At 60.3% G+C, this 9,584-nt stretch overlaps 1 protein-coding gene across 1 annotated transcript in view; it reads left to right on the forward strand.

Annotated features, from left to right (window-relative positions):
- The window catches only part of LOC136993800 (scavenger receptor cysteine-rich type 1 protein M130-like), a 136,550-nt gene extending 127,661 nt beyond the window's left edge, over positions 1-8,889 (forward strand). The window contains exons 5-18 of the mRNA XM_067308747.1: positions 833-1,141; positions 1,895-2,209; positions 2,699-2,704; positions 3,193-3,510; positions 3,591-3,905; positions 4,331-4,645; positions 5,339-5,401; positions 5,485-5,799; positions 6,160-6,195; positions 6,488-6,625; positions 7,098-7,186; positions 7,636-7,705; positions 8,226-8,368; positions 8,719-8,889. Of these exons, the coding sequence (XP_067164848.1) occupies positions 833-1,141; positions 1,895-2,209; positions 2,699-2,704; positions 3,193-3,510; positions 3,591-3,905; positions 4,331-4,645; positions 5,339-5,401; positions 5,485-5,799; positions 6,160-6,195; positions 6,488-6,625; positions 7,098-7,186; positions 7,636-7,705; positions 8,226-8,368; positions 8,719-8,889 (2,603 nt within the window). The remainder of the gene's footprint in view (positions 1-832; positions 1,142-1,894; positions 2,210-2,698; positions 2,705-3,192; positions 3,511-3,590; positions 3,906-4,330; positions 4,646-5,338; positions 5,402-5,484; positions 5,800-6,159; positions 6,196-6,487; positions 6,626-7,097; positions 7,187-7,635; positions 7,706-8,225; positions 8,369-8,718) is intronic.
- The last annotated feature ends 695 nt before the right edge of the window (positions 8,890-9,584 follow it).

Below are 9,584 nucleotides of genomic sequence, written 5' to 3' on the forward strand. Positions count from 1 at the left end.
GAGGCCCCTGACTGCTCCCTCCCACATCACCGCACGCACAGGCCGGCCCTGCAGGGTCCTTGGGGCTGTCACAGCCCTGCGGGGAACGCGGCCTGTCCAGGCAGCACTGACCCGCTGTCCAGCTGCTCCTGCCGGCCCTCGGCTCCCCACGCTGCCCCGTGTCACAGGGCTTTGCCAGCACTTGCTGACCCTCATCTGCACCTGCTTTTGCAGCGTGCGCCGGTGTCAGCCCAGGGCTGCACATGGATCTCCTGTTCCTCTGCCCGGTCGCTGGCCGTGACGTGCACAGCCCCAGCAGTGTGCTGTGGCCCTGCCTGGGGACACCTCTCCCCAAGCACGTGTCGGAGGAGACAGCTGGCCCAGACACCGACCCGGTTACAGCTGCACCATTTCTGTGCCTGGGACGTGTCTCCCCTCACAGACACCCCAATGCCCCAGGACACCCCCGGGAACAGGGAGCATTTTGGGCTGCTCTGAGGCGATTCCCCAGCCTGCCTCTGAGCTCTGCAGCACCTGGGCCCGTTTCCCTGGTCCAGGCACTGTGGTGCTGGGGGCCTGTGCCGGGCAGCGCTGGGCTCCTGGGTCAGCAGCATTTGCCTGAGCAGTGCCTGTGGCTGTGGGTCCAGGATAGACACAAGCCCTGGAGTGCGGTGTGGGTGTGAAAGGAGGTGCAAAGGGCCCCGAAGGGTTTGTGTCATCAACACCCACGGACGGCTGCTGCTGGGGTGTTCACAGGGCATTTTGGATGTGGCTGCCTTGGAAATCATGTGGGATGCAGGCATGTAACTGCTGGAAGCCTCTGGGAACTGCCTGTCATTGGTGTTTTCTCCAGGATTTGTCCAGCTGGTTGGAGGGGCCAACCCCTGCTCAGGACGTGTGGAGATCAGAGATGGAGACCAGTGGAGAACAGTCTGTGACTCACACTTTGGTCTCGAAGCTGCTGACGTTATCTGCAGGGAGCTGCAGTGTGGCACAGTCCTGTCCATCCCCGGGGCAGCTCACTTTGGAGAGGGGGTCGGTGCCATCTGGGACGAAGAGCTGCAGTGTGTGGGGAATGAATCCCTCCTCTCCTCCTGCCCCAGGATGTCCCTCAGCAACCAGACCTGCACCCACGCGAACGACGCTGGTGTCACCTGCACACGTGAGCATTCAGGGAGGAGGTGTGAAATGCCTCCCGTGAGCTGTGCGCTGCAGGGTAGGGGAGCAGGGAAGTGACCGTGCTGAGCATGGTGTGAGTGCAGGAGGGGTGGAGTTGTTGTCTGTAATCTTAAAATGATGTGGAAGGAGCAGAAAGGGCTGCTATCCCTTTGGCATCTCCTTCAACACCTGAGGGTGCAAGAGCACAAAGCCATTGTTAAAATTATCTGTTCTCATTTGTTCATTCACGGGCACGGGTAATGAGCAGCAGGAGTCAGATTTCAAAGTTTTTAAAGTTCTATTGCTAGCAATAAGGTGCCTCTTGGCTGGGAGCACAGGAAGGGACCTGAGCAGCTTTTTGTTACAACTTTTAAGTGATAGTAAGTTGTTACATATTCAATACTTTAGTTTACATAACCAACCAGCTCTATCCACGATTCTTAGGTCTACCAATCCCCTTCCCATGTTACAGTACAAGGTAGTTCTGTGCCAGCCTTATATGGTTCATCTTATAATTATTCATTAGCTTATTTGCACCTCTTCTGGTGTTACCTTTGAACCACTTTTGTACTGCTGGCTGGATTTTAGTGGCTTCTTTGCAGATCTTCAACTTTGTACAAAAACCAGGGCTAAGGCAAGGTCAGATAAGATGTTCTGCTTGGAAGGCACCCTGACCTTGCATGTTCTTTCTCTGCAAAAGTGGAGTATAGTGGAAATTTTCTTAACACCATCTTCACTTTTCCTCCTCTTTCCCCAGAGTACACAGGATTCAGGCTGGTGAATGGCAGCACGGTGTGTTCGGGGCGGGTGGAGATCCAGGTGCTGGGGACCTGGGGAACCCTCTGTGACTCTCACTGGGACATCTCCGATGCCCACGTTCTCTGTCATCACCTCAACTGTGGATTTGCCGAGTCTGTTCCTGGAGGAGGGCATTTTGGGAGAGGAACCGGCCCTGTCTGGAGAGACACCTTCCACTGTGAGGGGACCGAATCCCATTTGGGACAGTGCCCTGTGACTGCCCTGGGGGCCTCCTCATGCTCACATGACAACGTTGCTGGTGTTTTTTGCTCAGGTGAGTGCAGGGAAAATGGAGGATTAACTAAACTTGCCCCTTGTGTGTGACACGGCAACCCAAAGCTGGGGAGCCCATGGCAATGACAAGCTGGATTTCTCCCTGGAGAAACCCTGGCTTCCCATGGAGGGGTTCAAAGGGCTTTGCCTGCTCAGGTCTCTGCCTCCCCAGGGCAGCTGGTTCAAGCCCTGCAGACCACTGCCAGGCCTGGGCTCCTCTGCTGCCCTCCTGCAGCACAGGCACAGGACGGGGCTGTGGGACACAGCTCCACTCAGTGCAGCTGTGAAGGACCCTCCGCTCCCTCCTGCAGCACACAGCCCCGTCCCAGACCACAGAGAGCCCTGCAGACCCTGATCCCACCGCCTGCAGGGGCTGCTGTGGGCGCGTCCAGCAGGAGCAATCCCTGAGGCCGAGCTGCAGAGCGGGGCTGGGATTTGCCCTTGCTTCTTGTCAGTATGAACCCCAAACTCATCCTGTTTTGTAAGAAAGGCCCTCGTGCTTCTGCTTCCTGCCCAGGACACAAGCTCCACATCCCTGATCCATAGGGATGCAGAGGGGTAGAGACGTGTGGGCTCTCCCCTGGGTGTCTCAGCAGGGGCCAGTCCCAGCGTGGAGATGGAGCAAGGCTTGTGCTCATCCTGTCCGTCACCCAGGCCATTGCACAGGCCAGTGCTTCCTCCTGCTGAAGCTCTCCAGATTCATCATTAAGCACATGTCTGGTGGCTCTGGGATTTGCCTTCACCTCCCATGCTTCCCCATCCCTGTCCCTTCCTGAGAAATGACATTTGTAGTCAGCAAGGTTTAGTGACTGGAGGAAAAAAAAAACTTGGAAAACTTCCATCCTCAAGTTCCTCACTGTGAGCCGGCTACAGATGGGTGAGTCCCTGGGTGTCCCAGGGCATCAGAAATGGGAGACACATGGCAGGGTGCAGGTGTCCCCGGTGTCACAGAGGGTCCAGGGCATTTTGCCTGTCTCCGAGCAGGATCCTCTGAATCCCTGTGGCTGGTGGGCGGAGGGAGCCGCTGTGACGGGCGAGTGGAGATGCTGCTGCACGGGACGTGGGTCAGAGTCCTGGATGACCAGTGGGATGTGAATGATGCCAGCGTGGTGTGCCGGCAGCTCCAGTGCGGAGAGGCAGAGCGAGCCTACAACCCACCAAAGTCTGAGCGAGGGACGGGCCCCGTGGGGCTGAGAAGGGTCCAGTGTGCAGGGAGGGAGACTCGCCTGACCCTCTGCAACACCTCCCTGCCTGAGGCAGTGCCGGAAGGAATTGCGGAGGATGTGGGAGTGGTTTGCTCAGGTGAGTCGCTGACAGTCCCCAACACACTGTGCTCCCCAGGGCCGCGAGCCCCTGACAGCTGGGGTTTCTCCCGGCTGCAGGGAGCCGGCGGGTCCGGCTGGTGAACGGGACAGGGCGCTGTGCCGGGAGAGTGGAAATCTACTACGAGGGCACCTGGGGGACCGTCTGCGACGACTCCTGGGACCTGTCCGACGCCACCGTTCTTTGCCGCCAGCTGGGCTGTGGGGTGGCTGTGGAGGTGACCAGCTCTGCTCGTTACGGGGAAGGCTCCGGGCACATCTGGCTGGACGAGGTGAACTGCTCCGGGGGTGAAGCTGCTCTCTGGGACTGCCCTGCCGAGGCCTGGGGGCAGCACAACTGCATGCACAAAGAGGACGCAGGAGTCGTCTGCTCAGGTCTGTGTGGGGAGCAGTGGTGGGAGCCTGGTGCCCAGGAAGATAGGGATGCAGGGAGAGCAGGGCATGGCCGAGCCTGTCCCTGGCTGCCCTGAGCCCCCATCCTGGGAACATCCGTGCACAGTCCTCACTGGACCTAGTCAGGGTTATAGGGAGAGCACAGACGTCCCCAGGGCTTAGAGGGGAGGGTAGTGCTGCACGTTGGGGACTTCTCTCTGCTCCCTTGGTGAAACAGTGACTTGCTGGCAGTGCCCTCTGCCTGTCTGAGCCCTGGGGTGTCCAGAAGAGTCCCTGCTCCTTGCAGTAAGCCTTCCTGCCCATGGATGCCATAGAATAACCTGGGGGGTTTTCAGGGATGCTTCAGGTTTCTCTTTCCTCACCCCAGGACCAGCTTGTTCCCCCCCACTTTGTGCCTTTCCTTCCAGAGTTCACGGCCCTGAGGCTGGAGAAGAGCGACGGCTGCTCTGGGCGCCTGCAGGTTTTCTACAATGGGACGTGGGGGAGTGTTTGCTCCAACTCGATGACTCCTGACACCATGTCCCTGGTGTGCAAACAGCTGGGCTGTGGAGATGAAGGGTTCCCTGAAACAGACCTGCCGTATGGCAGGGTATCTGGCCCCACATGGCTGGATCGTGTTGAGTGTGGGAAGATGAACAGCTCCTTTTGGCAGTGTCCCTCTGCTCCCTGGAAGCTGCAGTCATGTGATTACCAACAAGACGAGACTCGCATCACCTGCAGTGGTAAGGCTGGAGCCACCTGGTCACAAAGGCTCACAGCAGGTCCTGCTCCCTGTTCAGCAAGGTGCAATGCAGAGAAAGAGCTTGGAGTGGCTTTTATGTTCCATTTCAGACCACTGTGCTGTCAGTGACACAAACAAGACTTCATCTCTCAGAGTGACACATGTCCATCAGCAATAGCTGTCCTGAGTTCCCTGCGTAGCCCAAGGAGGGGCAGAGGCTCCTCCAGGCAGGGTCTCCTCCAGCTCCCCTTGGACACCTCTTGGAGGTGCCTGTTGCTCTCTGTTGCCCATAGAGAGGGCCCAGACAACCACCTTTTAGCTTGGGAAGTCCATGCAGAACATCCTGCTCATGGCTGTGTTTTGCTGAGGGAACGGGAAGGGGGAGAGTGAAACCAGTCCTGGTGGCTGAGGGTTATGTAGGAAACAGGCAGCGTGCAGGGCGCTGCTGGCAGCAGAGCTCAGAGAAGCCTCCCCTCTGGGAACATCCTTCTGCTCCTCTGCTAACCAGGGAGCCTTTGGGGGTGAGCAGGCAGGGGTAAGCCTTCAGTGCTGTGCTGTTCTACCCTGAATTACCGGGGATCCAGCTGTGTCCATGAGCAAGGAGGCACTGGGAGGTTCAAGCACAGGTCAGTCCTGCTCCTGTCCACATGATTCCCATGAAGCAGCCCCTTCACCGCAGCATTTCCTTCTGCAGGGAGACGACCAGAAGCCACTCCAGCCCCGGTGGCCAAATGCCCCAACTCTACGAGCTGCACAGGTAGCTGCTCCTCCATGTGCCCTTCTCACTTGGCCAGGCTCTCCCAGCTGCCCCAGTGACATGGGGGGTTCTGCGTTTTCCAGAGATGGAGAAGATTCGTGCTGTGGGAGGAGAGGACAGGTGCTCAGGCAGAGTGGAGGTTTGGCACCGTGGCTCCTGGGGGACGGTGTGCGATGACTCCTGGGACATGAAGGATGCCGAGGTCGCCTGCAGGCAGCTGGGCTGTGGCCCTGCTGTGTCTGCCCTGGGGGAGGCTGCATTTGGGAAGGGGACAGGTCCCATCTGGCTGGAGCGGGTGGAGTGCAGAGGGACGGAGCGATCTCTCTGGGACTGCTGCACCCAGCCTGGGGACAGCGGTGCCTGCCAGCACAAGGAAGATGCTGCTGTGAATTGCTCCGGTGAGTAGCAGTGCTTCATCTCCTTGTTTGAGGACATGTTTCCCCAGCTGTGTCCTCACAAGGCCCCTGAGCTCCTCAGAGCAAGGATGCCCCTGGAGAGGTCAGGTGTTTGGTGTCAGGTGGGGAACAGCTGTTGTGGGGCTGGGTGTCCTCAGGCCTCTGCCCGTGGAACTCCTGCAACCCCTGTAAGTGCATCCCCTGGTCTGCTGGTGCTGTCCTCCCCACGGCCCAGAGCAGAGGACCCTGGGCCTGTCACGGGGACCCAGAGAAGGACAGTTCAGATGAGATTTTAAGGGGATGTCCGTGCGTGCGCGCACACACACACACACACACCCCTCTATCTCTCTCTCTGCTCTGCAGCTGCACCGAGGACGACAACGTCACCTCCTCGAGCAGGTAACCTCCCCTCCTCCCTGGGGCTGATCTCTCTGGGGCCAGGTTGTGACCTGCAGCCCGAGGGAAGGGGCTCTGTGCTGGGGTGTGAAGCCCCAGAGAGGAGGCCCTGGGGTGGGAGTGGGTGGCTTTGGGGAGGGCTGTGATTCAGCCAGCAGGGTGGGAACTGCCCTGTGACCCAACCTTGTGCCCCCACCCCCTGCTGCCATGTGTGGGGGGGTCAGGACTGGGATGTCCCTGGGCCCCCACCTCCCCCAGGCCAGGGGCTGCCTCGTCCATGTCCCTGCCCATGCAGATCTCACCCAGGGCCGTGTGAGGGACAGCGGGAGAATCTCGGTGCCTGTCGTCATCTGCATCATCCTGGGGGCCCTGCTCTGCCTGCTGCTGGCCCTCCTGGTGGGGCAAGTGCGAAGTGCCAGGGCTCAGCGCAGAGGTGGGTCCTTCCCCATCGGTCCCAGGGTGGGCGATGCCTCTTGGCAGCCCCGTGGGTGCTGTGGGGTGTGTGTGAGGGGCACAGATGTAGCTGGGGTGGGGGTGCTGCCTCCTGCCCTGTTCCCTGCCCATGGCAGGGCAGGGCCGTGTTATGGACCCATCTGGCAGAGAGCAGGGAGCTCCCTGGGGAGAGGAGCTGCGGGAGCTGCTCCAGGGTCTGAGAGGGACAAGACTCGGGACCAAAAGGGGCATGGGGCTGTCTCTGAAGGGACAGAGTGAGGGTGATGTTGTCCCAGACCATCTCCACAGGGACGTTGCTGTCACTGGGGACGTGGCAGTGGTGCTTGGACAGAGCAGTGGGGCTGGGCTGTGGGGTCAGTGCTGGTCTGGTCTGGGGGGAAGGGCTGGGTGACCACATCGGAGTCTGGTCTCCTGTCTCCACGTCCCTGTGCCGACCCTGCCTCTGTCGCCAGGCTCCAGGAGGTCTCTGGAGCCCTTCTCTGAGGCCGTGTACCAGGAGATCGACTACAGCTTGACATGGGAGAAGCAGGCGATGTTCGGTCGCTCAGGTCGGTGTGGGTCCACTTTGGAGGGAGCACATCTGCAGGGCCCTTTCCCCCAGCCCTGACCCAGGACAGGACCTTGGCAGCTCCCAGGCCAGTGGTCCCCATAGCGCTGGGCCACGGTGTCTGTGGGGAGAGCAGCCCAGTGAGGAGCTTCCTCCCCACCAGCTCTGCCCATCCCAGCCCAGGGCACAGCTCCTCCCTGCCTGCCGGGCTGCCTGTCCAGGGTTGTACCTGGTGGGTGAGGGAAGGGGCTGTTCCAGGGCAGCTCCGAAAGGCCCTTTGAGATGGGGTTTGTCCCATGGGAGCAGGATGAGCCCCGAGCCCTCCTCCCCGCGCAGTCCCTGCTGTGTGGGTCCCCGTCCCCAGCAGTGCTGGCCCTGAGCAGGGTCAGCAGGGCTCACCCCAATAACACCCGCTGCTCCTCTCGCCAGGCTCCTCTTTGGAGGGGTCCCTGACCAAGCTGCAGCCCGAGCCTGGGGACAGCGAGGAGGAGGATGGTCCTGGGTCAGCATCAGGTAATGGAGGGTGAGGCAGAGGAAGGGTTGCTCTCTCCTCCCTGTAGCTGTGTGACCAACAGCGGTGTCACTGAGTGTCACCATCAGGGTGGGGAGGAATCGCCCTCGGGAGTGACTCCAGAGCCATGCAGAGCATGTGAGGGTCACACATGCCTGTCTGAGCTGGGTGCCTGCAGCCCTGTGCCCCAGCGGGTTGCAGAGGGACTTCCCGGGCTCAACCTGTCCCTGCCTCCAGCAGGCCCCAAGCTCACCCTGAGGCACTGACATCTCCCTGAGCACACAGGGAGTCTCCATAGCCAGATCCGGTGCAGATCCCAGCACTGCTGACCCTGCAGCTGGGTGAGAGGGATCCCCGCTGCCATATGCACGCTCCCACAACCCCGGTGGAGGTGGGACGGATGCTGGGTCTCCTGTGGCCCTGGCAACACCAGCGTCTCAGCCCCTCATTCCTGCACGTCCTTCCTTCCTCCGCTCTGCAGGAGGGCTCTTCTCATTGCCACCAGCTCCCCTCTCCTTTCAGATGTCCCTGTCCTGCCCAGAGGTGACCCAGCAGACAGCTATGATGATGCCAGGGAAATCCCTGACCCCGGGGAGGATGTTGTTCCTGGGCAGCGAGACTGGGAAGTGCCCAGGGAAGCAGAGGAGGGAAACAGGCCTGTGGAGGCACAGAGAGGTGAGGGGGAAGTGCAGTGCTGCTGGCTCCTGGGGTGCCGTCCCCAGTGCCCGGAGAGTCACTGCATACTGATAGCCCGACCTCCCGGGACAGGGAGGGAACCTGCGCCAGGAGTTTTCCTGCTATGGAAAGTGGGGTGGGATAAGGGGCTGGACATCTCGGGACAGTAAGAGGAGGCAGAAGAAGGGGATTTACAGCCCAGGAGGGGCACGTGCATGGGGCCAACTGCAATGCACTGGCCTTGCTGCTTCCAGAGGGGAGCCTGCACTCCCGGGGAAGTGATGGGGCCCCAGGAGCCAAGAGAGATGCCCCATCCCTGCTCCCCACAGACACGGGGTACGATGATGCTGAAGAGGCGTCTCTGACACATCCCCATGAGGACACCAAGGCTGAGAGACTGGACCCTGGTGCCCAAAGGTCCCTGAGCCCAGGGCCAGGAGAGCCCACCCCTGCCATGCGGTTGGGTGCACCTGGGATGGAAGAGAGGTCTGTGCAGCTGGGAGAGCCATGAGTGCCAGAGACAAGGCCCCCTTCTCCCACTGGTAGTGGAAAGAGCTGGGCATTTTGTCTGTTTTTATTCGTCTACTTCTATGCCATGCATTGGTATTTGTTCTGATTAAAAGCATTTGGGAGTTTGATCCAGAGCTGGTGCTTCCCTCCCCAGGTGTCGGGGTGTCTCCCCGAGGCTGATGAGGGAGGGTGAAGCACCAAGAACCAGCAGTGGGGAAGGGGCACGTCTCAGGACCAGCGGGCTCTGAGACAGGCTGTGCGCCTGCAAGTGCCCATGGACCCTGGAGTGTGGGAATAGTGAACAGTCCAGCTGGAGGATATTTCTGCTGGCAGAGACATTTCCATCCTGCAAACCACACGCAAAGCTTCCAGCCAAACTGGGTCTCTCTGCAGGGTCCCATAATGCCCCTCTGGGCAGGGAGGTCCAGTCTCCTCACCCCAGGAGTGCCCCTGCTTGCTCTTTTCCCAGGGGCTCTGCCTGGACCACCCTGGTCCCAGGCAAGGATGCCACCACCGAGAGGCACTGACAGGGTTGGTCCTGAGCTGTGGCCCCACAGCAGTGAGCCTGGAGGTGACAGCAGAGCCCTGAACACCCCAGTCAGCACCAGAGGGGCTCATTCCCTGGGGATCACCTCCCCAAAGCAGTTGGGAGGCAGCTCTGCTTCCCACTGACCCTGCACATGGTGCAGAGCAGCT

This window comes from Apteryx mantelli, chromosome 20, assembly GCF_036417845.1.
Source record: "Apteryx mantelli isolate bAptMan1 chromosome 20, bAptMan1.hap1, whole genome shotgun sequence".
NCBI lineage: Eukaryota > Metazoa > Chordata > Aves > Apterygiformes > Apterygidae > Apteryx > Apteryx mantelli.